We start from the raw sequence: 25,591 nt of genomic DNA, 5'->3' as shown, positions 1-25,591 counted from the left end.
AAAAACTGCCGGTGCTCAGCACCGGTGAGACCCGGCCCACTTAAAGCCCTGGGTTGGACCAGTGCAAGGATGCTCACCGCCCTGGTGAAAGATATTTTCATAGCCTCTCTCCGGGCAGTAAGATTAGATCTGCTGTGTGCCCCACTAAATCTTAACTCTCCCTTACCACTGACTATCATCCAACTCAACCCTTTACTGATTCTTTGTGCCTTGCCCTACTGTCTTTTCCCTCGGGCATGATCATTGCCGGGCTATCAATTTTCTCTATATTTTCGCGCTTTTCCCTCTTTTCGCTTTCTTGTCCCACACCGGTTTCTCACATATACCTTTTTCAATCTGTACCCTCTACTATAACGGATTTACTTTAAATCTCTCCTTTTTTTCTTTTTTTCTTTTTTTTCGTCTTGTCCTTTTCTTAATCTACTTCCTCCTTCCGCCTTTTTTCCTTTCCACTGGGTTCGATCAGACTGCTCTGTACACTGCACCATCTTGGGTGATGAATGGATACACCTGCCTTTTTGCATCACTGTAAATATGTATTTATTATTGGTTACCGTATTATTGTGTTTGCTCTTCACGAATGTACAGCCCTGAGGAAGCCCCAGGCCAGATGGCAATGTAAGGGGGCGAAACACGTGCTGTCTGTTAAATGTTTTCTTTCTGTTTCAGGGATCTATGGTCCGTCAAAGCGGTGCATGACGCGGAATTCTTAAGAGTCAAACATCACAACACTACTGAAGATAGCAATAAATTGGAATTTTTTCCATCAAAAGAGTGATTACTTTGACTTGTTCTAGCATATTTTAAAGATTAGATCTGGCCCTTGCTGGTGCAGTCTTCTGCCCCAGGCTGTTGAACCCTGGGCATGCGCCTAGATCTGCCAGCTTTGAGTTTGAAGTGTTAAATAATAGCTGAGGAAGGGGTCCATTCTGGGAATGGGTTTAAGATAGTTGTCCAGGCGATGTAGTTTGATTTTCTAATTGGGTGCACTGGGGTTTCTTTGTCCGGTATTTCTGCAGATCTGTGCACAGCATCAGTGCTAGAACGACCAAACCCTTAGTACAGGTTTGGAGGGCACATTGGGCAGGCAGGGGAAGACATGTGGGGGGGATAGGAAGAGGAACAAGTCCATGAACCCCTTTCGTTACAGAACGGCAGAGAACAGGAAAGACGGGCGGCCGCAGGATGATACAGAAGGAAGGGATGCCCATGGATCAAAGTGAATTAAAGCTCAGGAAAAGCCTGAATGTATGAAAAGGGAGTAAGACCTACGGATCCAAACGAACAATAAAAAAAAGAACTAATTGCCTGCGATACGGTTATGTTGAGTTATTATATAAAAAATAATAAAAAATATCAACACAAAAACCTCTGTAGCTCAAATTAAAAAGCAAAGCCCCCTGCATCATCGAACACCCAGGAGCTGTAACACAACGGAAGTTCAATCAGCAGGCATGAGAAAAAAAGATGCTATAATCCCAATTTACACAGTTGAGAGATCTACTCTGGGCTGGCTGGAAACTCAGAAAACAACCAAAGCCACTCACTAAATAACAATATTCTCAGAAGCATCCGACGGAGGCAAAGCACTATTTGGAGCCAAAGTGTTGAGTGCGACAGACCCCTCGGCGACCTATCCATACTTCACTCATCCGACAAGTGTAGTGCTTCCTGGACAACAACATCAGACACTACATTGAAGACTTCAGACTACCAACATACACCCATGCAAACGCACAACACCCAAATATACAAACATTCATGCCCCTCTCCTTCACATAGCGATGGCAAATCCTCGTCCGGCACAAGGCCACCAAATTATGATGGCGTCATTCCCTACAGCCTCATAATGTCACTCACCAAACAAGCTACCTCACCTGTTACCAACAATGACAACTCTTCACTGACACAAGGATCCTTCCCTAAAGCTCTTGGCAGATGAAGATTTTGAAGATGGGCGACCAAATGCAATCGAGGAACTCAATTTTGAACTTAGGACGAGAAGCTTAGGCCTTTGGGTTTTGGGAAGAGGAACCAGTGGGGTGATTTCAATAACAGTGAATACATATATTGCATCCGGAGGAAAGCGAGAACCTGTCGAATCAAAGCGCACTGCCATGGAACAAAAGTGCTTCACTGTGGAACTTGTCCTAGCCAGAGATATTGTTGACTCATTTCAAAATGAATGTAGATGAGATTGTAGAGGGCCCGGTATCAATAGATACTACGTTATTACTCTAAGAGGCAGGAAGTTCTGATTAAGAATTGCTCTGATCATATGTAGAGAGACAAAATTTGGTTTCTCTTAGTAAAAAAAGTTCAGTAGAGTCTATGGTTAGATGCTTTTGTATATCTTTCTGAGGAGCACCACCAGAACATCGCCCAGATGCGAGAATGTAGATAAAAATTCAACTGATGAAACATGAAATAATTCATACATACAGTCGAACCACTCTCCAGACACTCTTCCAATCGCATCATGACATCTAGTTTTAGGGTCTTCCTTTGAGAACTGCAATGTCTAGGATTGTGTTTATATGGTCTCCATCCTCCGCTGGGGTACCCATCAGGGTTCTGTGCCCCTTCCACATAAACTTTGCCTCTGAGCTGCATTACACCTGAGGTGAGGTACAGGTTGTTCTGCGAACTGGGAACCTGAACCAAGTCACTGTCCAAGAACCTAGAAGATCCCTTCAGTGAATGAGATCATAAAAGGTCTCAGAGCCCACATCAATATCAAACAAAGGGACGGGCTGGAGTCCTCAATCTTGACGGTTGTTGGCGAAGAAAGTTTTGGTGAAGAGACCTGGCTTATTCCTTTTTGCTGGCGATCACCTCAACCAGCAAGACTTATAAAGATAAGAAGGCACATTCCCACCTTCAGTCATATACTCTGAGAACCATTTCAAAGACGGGCAGATTACTCAGCAGCCATCCTTTAGTGTTAGAAGTCAAAGGTCATGACCTTGGATGAAGAGGTGAAACGCACATACTGATCTGGAGACAAAACTCTTCACAAGCAACAAAGCTTCAAGCTCCTAAGAAATATTTACAAATTTCTCAGACACATATTTACTTTTTTGGTTGACCGTTGACTTTCAAGCTAATGAGGGTCACACACGCCTTGTTTGTAAAACAAGGACTCAAATCTAAATGTATTTGGTTTTTTTAGAAAGCTTCTTACTGGCAGAACAGATCGAAAATTTAATTTCTATATTATGAGTCTCACAGAGGAGAGGGACTTCTTTTCAAATTTCTTTATTTCTCCATCAGAAGGAGCCACGTTGGAAGGCAGGACTTCTGGCTATGACCTTGAAGAGTCCTAGTGGATTGTTCTACTTCAACCTCTTCACTAGTATCAGATGCAGGGGAGCAGAATGGCCCTACCAAATGTGAGAAGGTGGGTTGGTTTATGCTGTCCACTATTTAAAGTGGGCACCTTGTGCCAGGCCACACGACCCTTATGATATCTGAGGTCAAAGATAGCCTGATTGAAAGCTATCCTAGTGGTAGCTATGGAGAGCAGCCTTCAGGCTTAATCTTGAAGGAATGTAAAGCAGCTTGTTTTACCAGAGTATCACCTCCTGAATGAATAAATGAAGGAGAACCACGCAGTGTTTATGAAAAAAATACGTGATTATTAATATAACACCCTCTACTAGTCTTTACACGAGACTAGGACATAAAGCACACAATACTAAATCAATAGAACATTTGTAAACAGCTAAATACACAGCGGGCTCCAGGGGGAGACCGAACCATATACTAAAAAAATGGTATAACAACTATTTCAATAGACACAGTGCCTAGAGCATGTAAAATCGCTGGAACCCCAAGGAACCACCCAGAGGAAGCCCACGGAGGATGGGTGAAGTGCGGAAACACAGACGCATGCTCCGTACAACTCTATGGGTCGCGGTTGGAAAATTACAAGTTAAGGATACTTCTAAGAGGACTTTGAGCAAACCCTTTGGAACTTCGGAGGTTCTAAGGCCAACCCACCAGTGACTACCGAGGTACCCGTGTTATCTATCCCAGAGGAGCCAGGTGCATAGGGGTCAAGTGGTGTCGGAAACCTTCGTCGTTTTCAATGGAGAGCTGCAAAGAAGTACTGCTGCCAGGAAGGCAAAGAGAGTCCAGTGGAATCCAAGCCTGGATTCAAGATGAGAGCAACCTGAAAGCAGAGGGTACAGAGTCTGGGTCACTTCTGGTGACCAGGGGCTCGGTAGTCGAATGCCCACCGATGTCGGGTGCTTCAGGTGCAAAGAAGGGTTGCTCGACTCTGCAGCCACGGGGACCAGGAGACGTCGAGGACGACCAAAGTCTGGAGGTGAGCTGTCCCTCAAAGGATGTCGAGAGCTGAGGGGTCGATGTCCGGCTGGAGCACCAAGAAGCCTAGGCAACTGCAACCCACGCAGTCAGAGGAAACAGGTTACGGTGTGGACCAGCAAGGTCCAGGGGACTCTCCAAGCAATGGAGAGTCGGGGCACATCTGGAGCAACCAGGTAAGCCCAAGAATTAGCAAGGTGACCCTCGCCAGGACCCACAGGCGAGCAGGCCAGGAATAGCGAGGAGACCTCAAGCAAGTCTGCAAAGCACCAGCCCACAGGACACTCGGAGAGTGGAGGCCAGTAATCATCAGTGCAAATACTGCTCGGGGTCAGGACTACATGGAGTCCAAAGCACAGGCTCAGGAATCATCACTAACCACATGCACTTGCAAAAGTACACGGTGCACAGAGGTTCGGGTTGCACGGTCCCCACAAGGGATACTGTTCTCAGAATTGCTGAGGGCAGATCAACCTCAGGGACCTTCAGGAACCCAACTCCTGTGTTGCTGAAATCTTCGGAGTCCTCAGGAGAAGCAAACCGGTCAGATGCGTTTAGGTGCCTGCTTTTGCAGGGGAGTAACTTCTTTACTCCAAGGGAGATTCTTCAGTCGTCCAGCGTCATGCAGGCAGTCGAAGTTCTTGGTTTCTTCTCAGCAGAATCTTGTCCAGGTAAAATCTAAAGTCCTGTAGCCAGGTATCCCCCTTTATACCCATGGGAAGGTGTTGGAAAGATTCTGTGGACCCTCCTAGGGAAGGGGCAGGACAGAGGGGTGGCTACATGGCTCCTGGAACTGGTTTGAGCTGGACTATGCACAGGGACACCAAATGTGCCCCCAGTGCAGACTTTCTGGCACCCTAAGAGTGCACCCACCTAGCCTCAATACACTATATCCTGTGACAGTATGCCTATTGTCATGCCTTCCTCTGCGCAAGCTTGGCTCAGCATCAGGAGAGCAGAATCGTGTCTATGGCTGGCAGCATCCATTTTTTGCTGTCCAGGTCGAGAAAGCTGGTACCGGGTATACCGGTGACCCACATGTCCCTTCAGAAGGGTGGAATCATACCTCCATGCCAGTTACTGGCGTGGATGTATGATTCCAAGGTGTTTGACACCAAATACAACATGTTTCTAAGCAACTGTTTTAAAGTTAGCATTTACCACGAGGTTATAATGCACTTAAACATAAATGTCTGGCTGCATCACAGACAACCCCGGAGAATGGTCTCCGACGGCTGCAGAGGGGCTCTACTCATGCAGGAGCACCCTCTCACGTAAAACCCAGCACCCTGCCTTCAGGATTGTTAAGACCTGCCATAGGGGTGACCGATAGGTATTTAAGTGTAGTGATTTAGATAGATATAGTGAACCTATATCTTAAGTAAGTGGTGCAAGCACCAGCTTACACAGTCTGCCATAGCGGGATTGTCGTGTCAATTTGGATGGCCTCTCAGGGGTGGCACAATTCATGCTTCAGCCCATGGGAGGCCTCCGGGGTACCTATGTCCTGGGTACATGGTGTACCATATCCTAGGGACTGATAAGGGTACCCCAGAATCCAATCTGGAGTGTACCTAAAGTACATGTATAACCATTTACAGGAGAAAGCAGATAGACTGGGGTCCTGGATAGCAGGATCCCAGTCAGACTAGGCCAAAAACAGTGTGACATCAGCAAAAGGGGGGGGGGGGGGGACATAAGAAGCAGATACTACTTTCCTACACCAATGTCGCTAAAGTCCCAACTTAAAATATAGAGGAGACAGCACTAGGGTTTTGAAACTTCACCTGTTTCTTACACAAGACTTCAATTGGGTAAAAAATGAAAACAATCTTGTGGCGGTTGATCGACACGGTGGATCATTGGCAAACATATTTTAGTGGCGTTCCACTTACATACTGTTGTAGAAACTTCTGCCATGCCTCAAATATCAATCAGCGCCTTCTAGTGATGGCGGCTGAAGTAGATGCAGCTCAGTGAATGGTACTGATAAAAAATATTTTGAACATTTAGAGCCTAATTGAGAATTGGGGGGATAATGGTAAATCTTCCGATTTCTTGAGGAAGTGTCAAATCAAGATGAAGCTCCATCGGTGGAATTTACTCTACCCTTGTGGTTACTTTTTCCTCCCGTTATAGGATTTACTCCAGAAATCAGAGGATCGTCCATTACCACCCAGCTCTGAGCAGGTCCTAGATTGGACCTGTGGCACAAATGATGGCCAACTGCCTTCACCTCCTTGAGCGATGCACCCCCTGCCCCCAGCACCCTTCCTTGGCCTCATTACCTTTCACGTTCCCCACGTGCATGGCCCACTCATTCTCGCTGAACTTGTCGATGGAGTCCAGCACACTCTGAGGGTCTCCGCGGTCCGCGTTCTTCAGCACGTAGTCGAGAGTTCGCTGCTCCTTGCTGTCGGCCATGATGAATGAGCTTATCCTCTTGAGGGGCAGCGGGTTCTAAGGTTCTAGCGTGAAGCAGAACCGATGTTGGGGTCTGAAGCTCCTCAGAACTGAAAACAAGACGAGGATGGCAACAGTGCTGGGAACACAAAAGATGACAAAAAAAAGGGTTAGTATAATTTCTGCAGGTAGACAAAGCCAACATATCTAGTAGTTTTCACAGCTTGCCGAGATACTTGTCTCCTCTCTAGAACTGACAGCAGCAAAAACATACAGTGGTGTGTGGTGTTCGCTGCCATGCGAACACGATGCTTGGCCGTAGACGCAGGCAACTCACAATGATACGACACACACAAAGGTTATATCGCAGCAGTGGCCATGAGCGACCGCTAGCCCGTTTATTTATAACCTTTGGACCGAGCCCGGCCCTCGGGGTGCAGGTTGCAACAATGTATGGTAGAGGCCGGGTGGCTCTCTTCAGTGTGCACCTCTGATCTATAGCACCATCCAAAACTGCCAGCCAGTTCCTCTATGAAACACCCCAAAGTAGGCCTGTCACTTTGAGGATACATCCCTGGTGCATGGTACCGGTACAACCTGAAACAGGCTTGCGTAGGTTTGTTCTACTTGCCCGGTGAGTCGGTACAGAGCCAAATCGACCTTGAACCCATGCTTACCAAAACACCTTTTAATATTTTTTATGCTGTCTTAGAAGAGTAACTTGTTAGTGGCAGTGGTTGCCTTTTATTTGTATAGTGGTTTTCTAAATCCTGGTATTTAACAAATGCCGGATTATAAAAAGGTCATACTTCAATACCAGGGTGACACGAAATGGAAGACGGGAAGTAAGACAGGTGTGCCGCATAATGAGGACAAACCAAGCAGAGCAGAGAAGGAGGGGAAAGTCAGGCCCACTCCTTGTCCTCACTCGGCCAGAAGAACAGGCAGGAACCAGCTTTCCAGTGTAAACCTGGACACAATAAGTACTTTAATTGCTGGGGGGCGTGTAGCCTTGGATTGTATCACATTATAGAAATAGAATTACAAGTCCCAGCATGCAAAGCGTTAGTGGTTGAAGAACCAGAATTTTCTGAAGGTGTGTCAAGGAGGACAGGACACCCTTTTAGTAGCATTTAGAGGTTGTATTTCGTATTTTATATGTGCCACGACCCCCAACACACACTCGTTTTCCATTTTAAAAAACTTGCTAAGAACATTAGTCAGACTTAAAACCGTGGTGTCATCAAAATAGCCACAAAAGTTGTGAGTGTCAATGTAAACATCTTATTACAAATTCGTTCACCACACAATAATTGAGAAATGCAATGCAGGAAAATGCAGGTTGGTTATCTGTGAGTGTAAACCTGGCTGTGTAAACAAACCACGTGCGCCATGAACATCACCTGGGAGAATAAAGAGAGAGACACAAGGCAGGCTCACCAGGCCGAGCATGGAAGGACCTTTCGTGCACAGGCAGTCTGCTGCGTGCACACCCGTGAATAGACACGCCCACATTGTGAACATTAAATAAAGATTCATTTGTGAACAAAATTGGCAAGGGTGCAAATTGTGCAAAATGTAATAAGAGGTTTACAGTGACATGGACTTTGGTTTCACCATAAAAGGGGCAGAACTCTGTACTTTAATGCAGTAGAGCACGACAGAGAATAGTTCTTCATATGTACATTGAAGACGGATAAATATACAGATAATGTCCTATCTGAAGCACTTAATTTCTAGGCTGTGTTTTTCTAAAGTTAGAAGCATTCCTGAAATTCCTGCTGGGGGGGGGGGGGTATATGGCTTATCACCTATGCATTTCCTGTAGGAAGAGAAAAGTTGGCTTTTTACAGAAACAAACGGAAATTTTGAAACAGTTCTGAACAATCTGCTTGGTCAACAGGATGTATAAAAAAAAATACGTGTAATGGGAGCTCTGAAGGTGATCGGTGACAAGCCTGGGGTCAGGCCCGGCTCCAGGATTTGGGATCTGGGACGGCCACGAAGAAGCATAGGTGGGCCATAAAGATAAGTAGGATTGTCCAGTCTCCCAGGGGGTCTGAGTTGGGTCTGGGCATGTTGGATGGTCTTGTACGAGTGTGAGCTGCACACCATACCTACTGCGGGGTTCTGTCTACTAGTTTAACTGTGTTAGGTTTAAGCCTATGGGCTTGATCTCTTCTCTCTCCACCTCACCCTCCATTCTCTCTTTCTCGCCTTCTGCTCTCTTGACTTTACCCTCCTCTGTCTCTGAGTCATCCTGCTGCCCCTCTCACCCTCTACTTCCTCCCATCAGACGGATATTTTACTGGGAGAGTCGCACTGAAGCTCTGGAGGAAAAGATTTCAAAAGTTTCAAAAGTCTTCTAGTGCTAAAACAAACACAGGAGTACACTCCTAAGGGCCTCGCGACCTCTGGGGAACACCCTTAGAGGCTACCAGGCCTGTCTCTGTGGCCACAGAGGAGGTCGGCCAACGTGCCCTTGGAATCCACTTCCTTTTCCTGGGTTCAAGAGGGAGTAGCTCTGGTCATTTAGGGAGCATCTCAGGCCAGCACATCCAGTCCTCTTCTGATCTTCCGCAGGTCCAGACAGTGGTCTTAGGAGGGTGCCTTGGGGTGGCACATTTAGGGTTGCCACTAGCTGTGGCTGGTGGTGACTCCTGGACACTCCTTAATCAATGGGGTAAATGTTTCAATGCCCAGGCCTACCTTCCTTTTTTTAGTAATTCCTGCTTGTCTTCCTGAAAACAGACCAAAAACGGTGTAAGGGCAACTCCAAGATGGCCAAAATCTTCAGCCACATTAAGCGGTGGCTCTGATAGCTGGGATGGTGTACGGAGTTTGCTATTGAGGGAGTGTGTTATGGAGGGAGTGTGTTATGGAAACAAATTGTGTCCTCCCACATCTAAAACTAAAATCCATTTTGTAGCAGACTCTGGATACACAACAAAAAATGAGACAGAAGTCGTTTATTTATTTTTTTTTTATTCATAAAAACTCTCCCTTTAATACTTTGTTTGTGGAGGACCATAAACTTGGTTTTTTCACATTTACCTCTAGCTCGTTGTCATGGCAAAATACCTCGAAGCGGGACAGGGCGGACTGTAGACCTATTTGGGTTTTTGACAATATCAAAGTATCGTCCGCAAACATGAGCAGGGGTATCTTCATACCAGCCAGTGCAGGGGCATCCGTGTGGTAAGTAGAAAAATACTGAAATGCCCTGTTGATAAATAAAGAAAACGGGGTGGGGGCCAGCACGCACCCTTGTCTTACCCCCTTTAAAACCGGGAACCTGTCCGTGACATTCCCCTGCATACCCCAACGAACCTGTGTATAATTACAATTGTGTAACTTGACTAAAATAGCCAATATTTCCGATGGCATTCCCATGTCCACAAATGCACTCCACATTTTGGTTCGAGGGACCAAATCAAAAGCAGATTTAAGATCTATGAACGCTGCGTAGATTATACTCCCTCCAATAGATAAGCATAAATCGAAAAACTTGATCTACGGTACTGGTGTGTGAGCGGAACCCCGCTTGTAATGGGGACAAGATGTTCATATCGTCAATCCAAGACTTGATTCTGTCCAACACTAGTCTAGCACCAATTTTTTTAATGGAATCAATAAGGCTTATCGGCCTGTAGTTGCCTGGTAGGGAACGGTCACCCTTTTTAAATATCGGAAGGATTTCTGCACCTGCCCAAGTATTTGGGAGTGGTGCACCGGTTGCTATTGCATTTGCAAGCACTTGGATATATGTTACCCATGAATCTTTGTCTTGCAAAAACAGGTCGTCCGGTATGCAATCTGGTCCAGGGGCCCTACCTCTCGGGATTAACTTAAGAACAGAAGCAATCTCTAAACTAGTAAAGTGCAAAGGGGTGGTTGGGGTGGGCAATTGAAGGGTGGCGTTGCTACCAATGGAGGCAGTAAACTGGGCCTCGAAATGCGAGACCCACAACTCAGGGGTTACATAATTGACTGGTATTTGGTTTGATAAACCACTACCCCATTTGACGAGCTGCCAAAATTTGAACGAATTTTTCTCATTGCTAGCTGAAAGCAGATCTTGCCAGTGTTGCTCATCCCAATCCTTCTTAGCCTGAAGTTGGGCTTACTTATACCCAACTCACGCCTTTTTAATGCTTACCAAATCTCTTGATCTAATTGCTCGCGATAGTAGCTTGTACGCCTCTCTGCACGATTTGTTGTACCAAGAGGCTGGGCTATGGCATATTTTTTTCCTCGGTAGACTACTTTTACTAAAGAACTTTTTAAGGTTCGTAAACAAATCATTATGTACCTGAGGAATCATTGCATTAATATTCTCCTGAGAGTCACAGAGTTGGAGGGACGCTATCGAATTGGCGACCAGTAACTTCATCTGGTCAAGATCCCCATCATTATCTATGACCTTGGCCCATCTAACTCTCCTAGCATCATTATTGAGCACAACACCGACTGCAGACAACTCAGTGGGTTGGTGTCTGGGATTACATAAGCCTTGCACCTGGAGAGTTAGCACCAGGAGGTTCGAGGTATTTTGCCATGACAACGAGCTAGAGGTTAATGTGGAAAAACCCAAGTTTATGGTCCTCCACAAACATACAGTAATTAAAGGGAGAGTTTTTATGAATAATGTCCTCCTTGAGCAGACAGAAGTTTTCACATATCTGGGGATTACTCTAGGCCGGAGACTAAATTGGAAGCCTCAGGTAGATATGTTGGCCCTTAAACACGCTCAATTAGCAGGTGTCCTTATCAATGAACAGAGATTATCGCAGACAAAGCCCATTGCCCCTGCCCTAAAGATTTATAATTTAAAAATCAGCTCCTCGGTATTGTATGGTGCTGAGCTATGGGGCTTTGAGGATTTGTCATCCCTTACGGTTGCACAAAACAAATTTATGAGATCTCTAATAGGCCTTCCGCAATCAACGCCATTATTGCCCTCATATCTGGATTTGGATTGCCAAGCAATTGAGGACATAGCGCGATTTCGGCCGGTTGCTTTTTGGCGAAGGCTTTGGACTACCCCTGAGTTGTCCTTGTATGCTAATGCACTGCACGAAGTAAGGGGGGCAGACTGTTCACGTAGAATTACATGGCTATATAAGTTAAAAACCATCCTGATTGATATGGGGATGAGTAGCCTGTGGAAGGATCCTGCCCATAACCCATTTCCACCTAAAAAAGTGTATAAAGCAGCATACTGGAATATGGTTAAGATCAAGCGCTTTTCATCCACAATAAGGTCTACTATGCCTAGGCGTTTTTTGGAACTTAAACATGAGACCGAGCTTGAAACTTATTGGGAGGTGATCACTAAACCCCATGATAGGAAGCGGTATCATCAATTTAGGGTGGGTTCCCTCCCGTTAAAAGAATTAAAAAAATGCTTAGACTCAAGGTCGGATGATAAATGCTCTACATGCCCAGCACAGACTGAAACAATAGCCCATTTAATGTTTGTATGCCCTGCTTACAAGCATCCTAGGATAAAATGTCTCAAACCTGTTTGCCTCAATATGGGCACCAGATCAAGCATGGAGGCATTAAGGATTTTGAAAACTAATACGCAGGATTCAATTATAATTGCAGTTGCCAAATTTCTGAGCTGGATGTGGGTTATCCGCTCTAAAAATATGAGGGGCCATAACTCTAGTCAGGTTTTATATTAATAATTATACTAAGAGTTTGGGCATGGGACCAGCATAGAAGTATTATGTTTGCTTTGACACACACTTCTGTGTCTGACAGTGTGTGATTTTTGGTGGTCTTATGGCCACCATTGCTTTTATGTATATATGTATATATAAATATATATGTCTATGTATGTGTATATATGTATGTACTATTGTATATTTTCATATTTTTTAATTATCATGTGTTTTATATACTGAGGGCCCTTTACTTCTAAACGTTGGTCGTTGACTTTTATATTCTTTTAAATCATGGACTTTTAATATGACCTGTTTTAAAAAAAGTTTTTGTAACTTTTTGTCTTTTATGATTGATACTATCGAAATAAAGACTTATGACTGACTGACTGAGACTGAAGTCTGGTAAGATGAAGTACGATCTTTCAGAAACCAGACAAAGGATACATAGACATTGTGATCTGGTCCAGTTTGCTCTCTTAAGACTTGTACCTCAAACAGTCAATTTGGGCAGGATGAGACACTGTTGTGCCAACAGACGGGGCAGCAGCCCTCACTCTGAATGTCAAGCTGTGCTCAGAGGAGGCATCCCTTCCCAATGAGTAGGAATTTCACACCTCATTAAAGGCTGAGGACCTGCTGGGCAGCTCATAAAGAGCTAATGTAAATTAGTCTCCAGGTGCTTCAGGCAAGGTAAATGTAACTTTCTAAATGTTACTTTTCTTTAATACTTATTAAAGACCCAAATTCACAATTGAATTTGATTTAAAATAACTATTAAAAATAGTGGCTGTGGCAATTATTGTTGTTGCTGGTCCGAACCCTGAGACAGCAGTGTTAATTTTTTTATTTGTTTGCAAGCTTTCTGTTTAGGCGTGCCACAATGAAAATAGCTTTTGGGGCCTTGTCACTTTGGGCCATGATGACATTAATCTTCTACATGTCCCATTTTTAAATACCATGCACCCTACCCTGTGGGCTACAAGGCCTACACAGGGGTGAGTTTTTACTATTTAGAAGGGAGGACTTTGTCTGTAAAAAAAAAAAAGTTCTTTTAAAAGGTTGCCCTGCAGGTTTCGCACTGTACAGCCTGTGGATCACACATTTGGCGCTGACATTGTTCTGCATTGTGTCCATTAATTGTTCTTTTTGCAGTAGTCCACAAGTGGCATTTAAGTTCCAGGCCCTGGGTGCATTTTCTACACTATATACTAGGCACTTCTATTCAAGTTAAATGTGTCAATTAGGAATAAGCCAATTCAACCATGTTTAAAGGCGGCACAGACACTTTAGCAGGATAAAGGTCACAGTGTGCAAAAAACAGAAGTTAGAGGATGCAGAAAAAAGTAAAAATGATTTGGGAAAACCATGCAGAAAATCCAGATCTCTTACACTGTCTCGCTCTTCTTTTCAGAAATGGAAGGCTAAATAGCAAGCTTTGAACTTGTGAAGTCACAGAGTATAGCAACATCTCTGCAGCAAGTGCATTAGCCCAGCATATTATCTTATCAGTTTAGGACCCAAGGAGTAAAAGCAGTACTATAATCAGGGCCACTGGAATTATGCAACAGTAGAGGACAAAATTATATAGCAGGGTTGACTACATTATGCATCATAATGTGGGGTAGTATTTATTATTTTGTCTTTTTTTTAGACATAATAACACAGTCTGGAAAAAGGTTTAATTTAATTAGCACCAGTTTAAAATGGAACTACAGCAATAAGCAGCTAGAATGTGCCGAATAAACTTTTGTGAAAGACCTTCAGTGGTACAAAAACACGTCACTGTGTTTTTAGTAGCTTTTGATGAGTTTATCATGCCTTTTATGAAAATTTGGAAATGATGCAGCAGGTGATGGATTATGTGGCAAATGTAACAAATCTATTATTACTAAAACTCTGACTGCAGCATCACAATAATCTAGCAGCCCTGTCTATAATCCATTTCTGTCTATTCTTGTGACAAAATGAGAGAATTTGTTAGGAGAGAATAAATGCACAGTCACCGGCGCCCCAAAGTGGGGTGTCAGTTCTTTAAGTTCCTTCTAAATATGTCGGTGAGCTCCCCCTTCGGTGAGCTCCCCTCGACAGCCTCAGCACGTTGCCAGTGCTTCCATGGAGTTGTTGCCATTGCTTTCCTTCATATGGTGGGCACTTGCACTGCCCCTTCATATTCTATATCTGTGTTATATTAATGAAAGTTGACGAGTCGTTTTGCTTAAGAAGAGTCAAAAGCTTGCCATCGTCAGGGTTTTTATGCCGAATATAGGTTCCTAGGCAGGGCCACTGGACTTATGCGATTCTATGGCACATTCTGCATAATTATGGATTTGCCACATGTGTCACATAATCCATCATCTGCTGCATAATTTGCAGATTTTAACCACAAAAAAAAATCTTTCAAGCCAAACGGATCAAATATTACTAAAAATGCAGCGAGACATGTTGCTGCGCAGTGGAAGACCCGTTGCAAAGATTGACTGGTCACCTTTCGATTGCCTATTGCTGAATTTCGGTGTTAAACTGGTACTAAGGAAATGTAACCTTTACCAAGACAGTGTTAACGTGTAAAAGTAATACTATCACAAAATGTGCTGCATTATGTCTCTTGCCGCATAATTAGGCAATACTGCCGCATAATTTGGTTTTCTACAGTACATAATTCCAGTGGCAATGACCATAAGTTAGGAATAGTGTCACAAAAGAAAGAAAATGAAACTAACTAGGATATACATCTTGAATTTATCAGCCTTTTACCTTACTTTCCTAGCAATGGCAAAATCCTTCACACCGTTTCTGCCATAACGGTCAGTATCTTGGCAGTTGTGCATCATATTTAATGAAAAAGCATTGTCATTACACTGTTAAGGAGGTGGTGCAAGCATTTCTCAGCAGAGCTGTGCTACATTTAATGCCACAGTACCAGCACTTATAGCTGTCAACCTAGCTGTGTTTCTACCAGCACTTCTAGCTCTGTCTCTACCAGCACTTCTAGCTCTGTCTCTACCAGCACTTCTTGTTCTGTCTCTACCATCACTTCTAGCTTTGTTTCTACCAGCACTTCTAGCTCTGTCTCTACCAGCACTTCTAGCTCTGTCTCCTAGCAATACTAGCTCTGTCTATAACAGCACTACTAGCTCTGTCTCTACCAGCACTATTAGCTCTGTCTCTACCAGCACTACTAGCTCTGCCTCAACCAGCACTTCTAACTCTGTCTTTACCAGCAACTCCTGCTATTGTCTCTACCAGCACTACTAGCTCTTCCTCTACCAGCCCTTTTAGCTCTGTCTCTACCAGCAAGTCCCGCTATTGTCTCTACTAGCACTTCTTGCTCTGTCTCTACCAGCACTTCTAGCTCTGTCTCCCAGCACTTCTAGCTCTGTCTCCCAGCACTTCTAGCTCTGTCTCCCAGCACTTCTAGCTCTGTTGCTACCAGCACTTTTAGCTCTGTCGCTACCAGCACTTTTAGCTCCGTCGCCACCTGCACTTTTGGCTCTGTCACTACCAGCACTTTTGGCTCTGTCACTACCAGCACTTTTGGCTCTGTCACTACCAGCACTTTTGGCTCTGTCACTACCAGCACTTTTGGCTCTGTCGCTACCAGCACTTTTGGCTCTGTCGCTACCAGCACTTCTAGCTCTTTCTCTACCAGCAGTTCTAGCTCGGTCTCTACCAGCACTTCTAGCTCTGTCTCTACCAGCACTTCTAGCTCTGTCTGTACCAGCACTTCTAGCTCTGTCTCTACCAGCACTTCTAGCTCTGTCTCTACCAGCACTTCTAGCTCTGTCTCTACCAGCAAATCCCGCTATTGTCTCTACCAGCACTTCTTGCTCTGTCCCTACCAGCACTTCTATCCCTGTCTCTACCAGCACTTCTATCCCTGTCTCTACCAGCACTATTAGCTGCGTGTCTACCAGCACTTCTAGCTGCATGTCTACCAGCACTTCTAGGTGCGCGCCAGTACTTTTAATGTAATTAAAAGATCCTACCAGCATGTCATAATATTGCTACTCCACTATTTATGGGATGGTACCAGCACTTCTCAGCAGAGCTGTAACACTTTTAAAGTCACAGTACCAGCAATTCTCAGTAGATCCATTACAGCACTTCTCTAAAGGTTAATTACACCTTCAGTGGGCAGGTCTTACAAGTGCTCCATTACTTTTAATGTAAAAGATCTGACTAACACCTCGTAACATTCCTACGACACTATTTATCAGATGGTACCAGCACTTCTCAGCAGAGGTGTCCTACTTTTAGGACCACAGTACCAGCACTTCTCAGCAGGGCCATTAAACCTTCAATGGGCAGTTTTCCTTTCAGTGATAAATTGCTCTTAATGTAAAATATCTTATTTTATTTTTTTATTTACAAAGTTTTATATAGCGAGAACATGACCACCGAGGGTATCAAAGCGCTTTACAGATTGTGCAGTAGGACGAGTACATGCAAGTTCCTGTAACTTTGGACGTGATACGAGTCTCCACGATGACCGCATGAAGAGGCTGGCGATTGAGCGCGATGTCAACCTATGTCCCTGAAGGGGATTAGTTATAACGGATTTTCACACATTGGACTATACTTTTTCAGATTCTACGATTTAAACTTAACTACTATAAAAAAGAGTGCAGACCGAACTGGGCCATCTCGTTTTAGACACCGTGTTTGACGGCGTGAAACATCTGAATTGCCCTGAAGAAGCCCGCTAGGGTGAAACGCGTTGGCTGCTTTGTATTTACTGATGAATAAAAGAATCTGCAAAATCATCTAGTTGACAGTCTAGCCATTTCTGTCATCGCTGTTTTTCAACATCTGTGGGAATTCAACCCGAAAAATATTTTGTTACTTTTATAACAAGGCCTCTCTCATTTTCTGTATTGTCTTTTTTTCTTGAATTTTTGTGGTTTGAGTAAGAGGGTGCTGGCACTTCTGGAGGCTCCTAAACCACATGAGAGCTCCAGTTTCTGAGCGAGGTACATCGGGGTCTTGAGGTGGATGGCTTTGTGTGTCATGCATACAATTTTCAGCTTTATCCGAGCTTCAAATGGGAGCCATTTCAGAACTAGCAGGTCCGGAGAGATGTGGTTGAATTTTTTGGGCCCGTTACGAGCCTGGCCGCAGCATTAAAGGTCAGCCTAAGAGGAGCCGTTTTCACTCTGGGCAGGCCATACAGCATAGCACTGCGATAGTCCAGCTTTGCAATCACCAATGCTTTTACTGCAGCCTTTAGCTCATGAGCAGGGAGATAGGGTTTAAGCTTCCTAAGGATGCTGAGTTGGAAGTTCGCTCCTTTGGTGAGGGAACTGATGTGTTTTTGCATGTTCAGACTCTTGTCTAGTATGATACCAAGCGAGGATTCCGAGTCCACGAGGTGAGGTCTGCAGTTAAGGGCCGTAAGCTGATTCAACCATTGTTCAATAACCGGTGATTGCTTATGGGGTGAGATAAGGAGGAATTCTGGTTTTAGAGCGTTTAGTTACAGGTGGTTACGTGTCAGACAGCTTTGTGTTTCCAGTAGGACTGAGCTGAGGGACTGAATGTCCTCAGGGGAGGCGATCTTCAGGTATAGTTGAGTATCGTCCGTATACATGTGATAGTGAATGCTGGATGATTCCAGCATTTCTGTTAGAGGCTCCGTGAACAAGTTAAAGAGCGTGGGAGAGAGTGCTGAGCCTTGGGGAACCCCCAGCGAAACCCGTGCAGGATGGGACAGGGATTGGTTCACCTTGAAGCGTTGGGATCTATTCAGGAGGAATGAAGAGAACCAATTAAGCACAGGCCCAGACAACCCCATCCTGTGTTCCAGGAGGTCAATTAGTTTATCATGTTTGACAGTGTCAAATGCTGACGAAAAGTCAAGAAGGATTAGTAGGCACGACTCATTGTGGTCCAGCATTCTTAACGCATCATCGACAATGTGCGTTAGGGCTGACTCTGTGCTATGGCCCGGGCGGAAACCAGATTGACATTGGTCCAGGAGTTGGAAATGGTCGATGTGGTTGCAGAGTTGGGCAAGCACACATTTCTCCAGGAGCTTTGCTAAGGTGGGGATGTTGGAGATTGGGCGGAAGTCATGAAGGTCCGAGGGATCCGCAGTAGGTTTCTTTAAAATCGGAGTGACTTACCAGCACTTCGTAGATTTGCCACTCTGCTATTAATGACATGGTACAGGACACATCAACAGGAGTACTCACCCTTGCGTACTCAGTGCCAACACTGTTTAGCAGAATTGATTTAGCCTCGATAGAACATATTTTTAGGTGTTTAATATGTAGTCTAGTCTTTGTGTGCCTAAAAAAAGGTAAATTTGTGAAATGTGATGTGACTTTATAATTCAAATGTGTTAATCCCCACTTGATAGAAGCAATGTTGTATCACTTTCCCACTGCAAATTAATGTACACTACTCTGTTGCTCGCCTGTTGGGGTTAAATATCATACTTTCTTATAGGTTGTGTACGCACTTCTCAGCAGGCCTCCCTCGAACACATCAATACAACACAATCCAGACCCTAGGCCAATTAGTACACAGAGGAACTGAAGCTGATGAAACATCAATGGAAACAACTGGACGCAAATGGACAATGAGCCAGGAGAATACAGACAGGAGCGAATCCAAAGCCGCCCTCAGACGCTACCACCAAATGATCCGCAACACCAAACGCACCGCAGTGATGCCAGCAGCAACAGAAGCAAATAAATACTCACCATTATGAAGGATTTTACCTTACCTCCAACTAGATCATCCCTCTGTCTCTTCAGCAACAAAAAATCACCACCATTTACAGAGCCTTCAACCCACAACCGGACTCGACTGACCTCGCCAAATGCCTCCTGATCTCATGCTGAGAACCAATGCTAACAACATGGCCCCTCATCATCCCAGAAGAAACCGCCATCACCATGAATTCCATGAACTCAGCTGTCCCATCGGACCTCTGCCACCACCACCACCACCTCTACTCCAGAGCACTGCAACCCATCAGCACCATGCTCACACCCATTCTGAATGCCTGCACCTCTTCCCCGACCTCCTCAGATGATTGGAAACACACAATTGCCATTCCACTGCTGAAGAAACCCTCTGTGGACCTTTCAACGCTCGGCAACTACAGACCAATCTTCTGACCACCATTCACAGCCAAGGGCTAAGAGAAAATCATCAACAGATGTCTCACCGAATATCTCAACGACCACCAACTCCTCGACACCTCTCAGACTGGTTTCAGATCCGAGCAGAGCACAGAAACTGCCCTCATTGCTTCCACGGATGACATCTGCAGGACTCTGGACAGAGGAGACACAGCGGCCCTCATCCTCCTGGACCTCTCTGCAGCATTTCACACTGTCTTCCACTCCGTTCTTATGCAGCACCTACACAACATCGGAATTGAAGGACACACACTCCAATGGATCGACTCCTTCCTGACTGGAAGGACTCATCGGCCAGCCTGGCACCGTACACCTCGGATGCCTGGGACCTCATCTGCGGAACACCAACAAGACCGAAATTATGATCTTCAGGAAGAGCACGTCACTGTGAGGCTCCACATGGTGGCCAACGGAGCTGGGACCAACAACCATCCCCAACACCCATGCCAAGAACCTCAGGATCATCACCGACTGCAAACTCGACATGACTGCCCAAGTCAACGCCACCTCCGCCTCATCCTTCTGCACCCTGAAGATGCTGAGGAAGATTTTCAAGTGGCTGCCAATTAGCACCCAGAACACAATCACACGCACCATTGTCACAAGCAAACTGGACTACGGGAACCTTCTTTATGCCGAAATAAACCAAAAACTCACCAGAAGGCTGCAGACCATCCAGAACACAGCAGCCAGAATCCCTTTTAACCTCCCACGCCACACCGGCATCACATCAGACCTGAAGGAGCGCCACTGGCTACCCATACACAAACAAGCACAAATCAAACTCCTCGCCCACACTCTCAAGGCACTAAAAACATGGCCCATCATACCCAGGGCCACTGAAATTGTGTACCAGGAGAAGACCAAATTATGCAGCAGGGTTGAGTAAATTATTAGGTAAGAAAAAGTAATAATGCATAATGCAGCACATGTTGTAATGGTATCACTTTGTCATTTTTAAACTCGGTAACACTGTCTGGGAATTGATAGGAACTCATTAGTACTATTTTAATACCCAAATATAGCAACACGTAACAAAAAGGTCCAGCTTTGCTAGGGGCCTTTCACTGCACAGCGACACGTGTCACTTGATTTTTAGTAACTTTCGAACCCCTTGAGCTAGAAATAAAACATTTTTTGATTCAAATCTGCAGATTATGTGGCAAACACTGGATCATGTGGCAAAAGCGGCAAGGCTATAATTATGTGGAAAATCACCACAGCCGCCAATTGCATAATTCCACTGGCCCTGAACATGCCTCTACAATAGCATCTGCTTTCACAAGCTTTCCAGGCACCTCCACTCGTCCGGACTCCAACTTGCACACATGCCACACATAGGGAAAACCAGATCTGGCAGGCGCGCCTTCTCCTACATCGCTCCTCTAGTGTGGAACGATCTGCCACTAGGCCCACTACACAAAACAACCTACTCTGAAAACCAAGCTTTTGAAGTAGTCCCCCCTAGGCCATAGGTTTGGTTAGGCTCACACCTCAGCTACAAGATACCCTCCCGGGTGACAGGACACGCTACAAGTCTGCCGGACAGGGCTGTAATACATTTAATGGGGCAAGATCAGCGTTTGTTAATAGGACTGATACCTTTTTAATTAAATGGGTCCAGCATCTCTCAGCGGGGCATGTTTGAGAAGAGGGAATTTACTTTTACTGTGGAGTGGCACTACCCTGTGAGGGCATGTGTCAACAGGGCAGTATCAGCAGACATTTTAGAAGTTGTTGCAGGAACCAGGTCACAAAATATTATTCCTGCCACACCTAGCACTGCACGAACATCTGTTTCCAAATATAAAGAGAGAAAACACGGGAGGTCCGGCACGTGGCGCCATCTAGCGGTATGGCCAGGTTATCTGCCGCTGACCGCGGCCCCCGCAGAGGGCCAATCAGCGGTCGGCGCCTTAGTGCCCCCGGGGCACCGGTCACCCCTCCCCACCCCCTCCCACAGGGAGGGGGCGGGGACGCCGACCGGAGCCCCCCTCCTCCGGTTGGCCGGAAGTGACGCGCAATGCGTGTCACTTCCTGGCCCTGGTGTGAGGGGGAGGCTATTTAGCCTTCCCCCACCCTCCTGGCGACTTGCAAGCGACTAGGCCAATGCGAGGTTGTTTGGTCGGAGATCATCCCACGAAGGTCCTGGCGGGGGGCTAAATCATTAGAGGCAGTCGAACATTCGAGAAGGCGTATTAACGGAGCAATGCGAAAGTTTACGGCACAAAGGGGATTAGGTTTTATTCGCCACGAGATGATTAGGGGGAATGTGAAGGGGTACTTCGATTTAGATGGGGTACACCTGTCCCAAGTAGGCATGGACATGTTTCTATTAGATTTAAGCGAAGCATTAGTGATGAGAGGGTGCAGGTAAGAACAAGGTTTGGTGGGGGGCCCTGGCTGCGACGGTGAGCCGCCTCCAGGGCTGTGGCGGAGTTACAGGGCGATCTGGAAGCAGGCCGGTACAAAGGGTACCTCTGCGCGGCACCATAAGGGGTGCCTGAGCCAAAACCGAGGAGCCTCAGGGGAGGTCCCGGAAGCCGTGTCGGCGCCCCACTAGTCCTGCGGGCGGTTGTGGGCCTGAACAACCGGGGGCTTGCTAAGCGACGCTCCGCCCCGAGTAGGGGGGCGTGAGTAGAATTTACCAACGGCACGTGATCGTAGAAAGAATCACATGGATGGCAGCATCAGCGGGCATCGCTCCCGCGCTGCCCGGCTCATCAGGCGGGCAGGCGACCCAGTTGGTTGCCTGCCCTTGGATCGCCCGTAAGATAACCCACCCATTACATATTCTGGAATTATGTAATAAACCTGCAGCATTGTTACCCAACACCAACTGTCTTGTGTGTGTCATTTGGGTAACCTACCATGGGGGAGGGGGGACAGCGGGGTGCCCCTGGGGGTACTATGCCTCAGCATTCAGAAACAGGGAAGGTTTAAAAACATAGATATACATTTTGCAGCGTGGGACGCTCAAGGGGCGCTAAAATAATGTCTTCCAGCCTCCCTCTTCTGACAGCCTCCAGTACCAGCACTTTCCAAGGAGGCGCATCTGAGGTAGGCGCTATACTTTTAATGCGCACGTAAAGTACTTCACGGCGGGGACAGTCACTATGTTATTAACGGGTTATTACATATATTTCTTGGCATAGCTGCAGTCTGCATTGCTTTAAATGGAAGAACGCTTAAACTCCGTAGCCTGAAAATAAATGACGTCAGGACAGAGCGTGGAGTTGTCGCCAGGCGTGCCACGCACCGAATGGGCAGCCCCTGCACCGCTTATAGCATTATGTGTCTGAGCAGGCGACTGTGCTTTTAATGGGGCAGGAGAAGTTTACCGAAATCAGTGAAAATGCTCCCTCTCTCTCTCTCTCGGTTTAATTCAAACGCTCACTCGGTTTCTTTTTATCTCTGTCTGTATTTCTCTTTCTGTCTCTCTCTCACTCTCTTTCTGTGTGTCTCTCTCTCACTCTCTTTCTCTCTCGCTCTTTCTCTCACTCAGGCATCAATTCTAGGGGTAGGGGTCAAGGAGATCCTTAAATTAAGCGCTGCCTGGACCTGCAGGGGTAGAATGGGGTTTCTAAAAGTCCCAGGATACGGGGACTTCAGGTAAATAATTTCGGTTTGGAGTCTGGGGCTCACCCGCTGCAGCAGGAGGCGTCCCGTCCGCGAGGTGACAGTAGCTTCTAAAACTTATTCCATTCACGTGACAGGTATTGTGCAAGCGCTGCGCCGAAGCCCAATAAAGAGCTGAATCAGAAAAATAAGAAAACAGGCAGGATAACTGATGGAAGCAGGCTCGTGATTGGGCAGCAGCCTTCATGGGACCCACGGGTGATGTAAAGGCGCCGTGTCTTGAAGGCAGTGACCCCGCTGCAGAGTCCCCACGCGCGCTCGCCAGCCTCTTGGGAGGTCCCACTTTTTATTAACGAAGATCTCCACACTTTGACACACATACACGCTTTAAATGGCGTCACTGCAGGCTCATTTTAACTTGTCAGTGGTTCATTTCCCTATATTATGCTGGCTTGGTTGTTTGTAATTTATATTGCTGAGTTGCATTTCTTTGTTCGTTAGTTTCTGGAACTGTGACGTTCTTTCGTTGTTTTGCAACTGTGTAGCTCATTTCTGGCACTAGCGTAGCCTCGTAGCGCTGCAGTTCGTCCGTGGGTACCACTCCACTCCACTCAGCTCAGCGCTTTTGAGGCGGCCCCCATGACAAGCAAAGAAGCCTGGAAATGTTGTGTTACGAGGAACCGAAATAGCGTGCAGCGTGGACAAAAGAAAGGGGTAAAAAAGGAACTGTATGAAAAGAACTGAACTATGAAAAAAGGAGCGGAAAAGGAAAGACAAACGAAAACAAGGACAGGAAGAAAAAGAAAGTGTCTGGAGCGCAACAGGTGGAAAAGAAAATAATGCGGAAAAGAACGAGAAAGCGGGAAAACAGCAGAAAATAAAACGTGATAACAAAGCCAGTGAGTTCATGCTTATAACTGAACATGCCTGTATGCTTCCATCAATGCATTCACTCATCCATTCATCCACATACCAGGGAGGGTGGATCTGTTAACACAAGGAATGTCTTGCACGTCTTCCCTCCTTTTCAGTTAATTCCCAAGTTGCTGAACTGAATATGAAGAGAGAAGACGGAGGTCATAGTATTGCTTCCATTTCCGCCACAAAACACCTGGGACGGATGTACAAACAATAAGTATTTATTTATTTGAGTTGTATATAGCGCTGGTTAGACCCTAGGGTATCAGTGCGCTTTACAAGGCATAGCATTGATAGAAGGATTCATAGTTAACATAGTATAATAAAAGGGGATAACAAGAGTGCAACATAAAATACGCATCTCAAAGAGTAACAGATAACCCAGCATTGCCCGTCTTCGGAAAGTTTACATTTACGGAGACACCTCTGAGTTAGGTATAATCTGCTATAAAAATAAAATAATGTTTGAGTTGTGTTTGCAGAATGAGAAGTATTGCGTATCTTGGCCCACACAGATTTCCATGTTTGTGGAGAAAATTATTGGTGAAAGTCTCACACTGGAATATCGATTTCTTAATTGCTAATATCTCCCAATCACAATTAGTAAGTAAGTAAGTAATTTTATTTGTGCATGATTAATTAAAATCTTTACAAATCGGATAGAAACATTTTTAAAACTTCTGTCTGTCCCGTAAAACAACAATCCTCAGGCTCTCGTGTATCTGACCCCAGCAAGTTCAAAATTTTTTACGACCTGACAGTTTAATTTTGTTTTGCTGGGGTTGAAACAAAGTTTGACTGCCTGTCTGCATGTCCGGACACCATGAGTCTTGAAGGCGTCTCGCAGGAATTTATATCTCAGATCTTTCAATTCGGGGCAGATGCACACTGCATGGACAATATCTTCCTTTCCGGCTTTGCACAGGCGGCATTGTGATTGAAGATTTTTCCTTATCCAAGGTGGTAAATGAGGAAATACCGGGATTACGCCCAAGCGCAATTTTAGGAATTTTTCTTTCTTTTTTAAGTTCATGCCAACATTAAGGTATGCCTGTGGTTGCAATGTACCATAGTCGTTAAGGATTATCCAGCCGTGTGCTTTTTTTGTTAGGGCTTCCTTATCTTCGATTGTGGAGATACTTCTTGCTACTTTTTTGGCTTTTTTTTAAACGTCACATGGTCTGTCGGGGTACCCCACAAGTCGGACAGACCCAGCACTTCAAGAGAACCTATTAAGTACTTCCTCGCTGATGATTTTTGGTGCCGAAGAGTCTCTTCCCAAATGTTGAAGTTTAGGAAATCTTTGTCGGTGTTGCGTATCTTGTGCCAAGCAACGACGTATGCACACCGCCTTTCTAGAGTTTGCTTCATTATGCCAAATTCTAGTCGTATTTGTGCGGGGGAAACGTGTTTTGGCAGGTTGAAGATGAGCCTGTAGGAGTTTGATATAACTGTGTCCAGGAGAGAGGCATCCTTCCCTTGAAGGGATTCGCTCCCATAGGTGAGTGTTGGTTTCAGTTTTACACGAAGTATTTGAAGAAG

General features: G+C 45.5%; 1 protein-coding gene across 2 annotated transcripts in view; it reads right to left on the bottom strand.

The window, feature by feature from the left end:
* Positions 1 to 23,297, bottom strand: part of LOC146783227 (catechol O-methyltransferase-like) — a 72,200-nt gene extending 48,903 nt beyond the window's left edge. For both annotated transcript variants that reach the window (XM_085633786.1, XM_085633787.1), the window contains exons 1-2: positions 23,198 to 23,297; positions 6,618 to 6,871 (exon numbers count right to left, since the gene is read on the bottom strand). In XM_085633786.1, the coding sequence (XP_085489912.1) occupies positions 6,618 to 6,753 (136 nt within the window). In that variant the 5' untranslated portion in view covers positions 6,754 to 6,871; positions 23,198 to 23,297. The remainder of the gene's footprint in view (positions 1 to 6,617; positions 6,872 to 23,197) is intronic.
* Positions 23,298 to 25,591: the final 2,294 nt, after the last annotated feature.

This window comes from Triturus cristatus, chromosome 11, assembly GCF_964204655.1.
Source record: "Triturus cristatus chromosome 11, aTriCri1.1, whole genome shotgun sequence".
Taxonomy (NCBI): Eukaryota; Metazoa; Chordata; class Amphibia; order Caudata; family Salamandridae; genus Triturus; species Triturus cristatus.
Note: the sequence above shows the minus strand (reverse complement) of the source record. Positions and strands in the feature narration are given on the sequence as shown.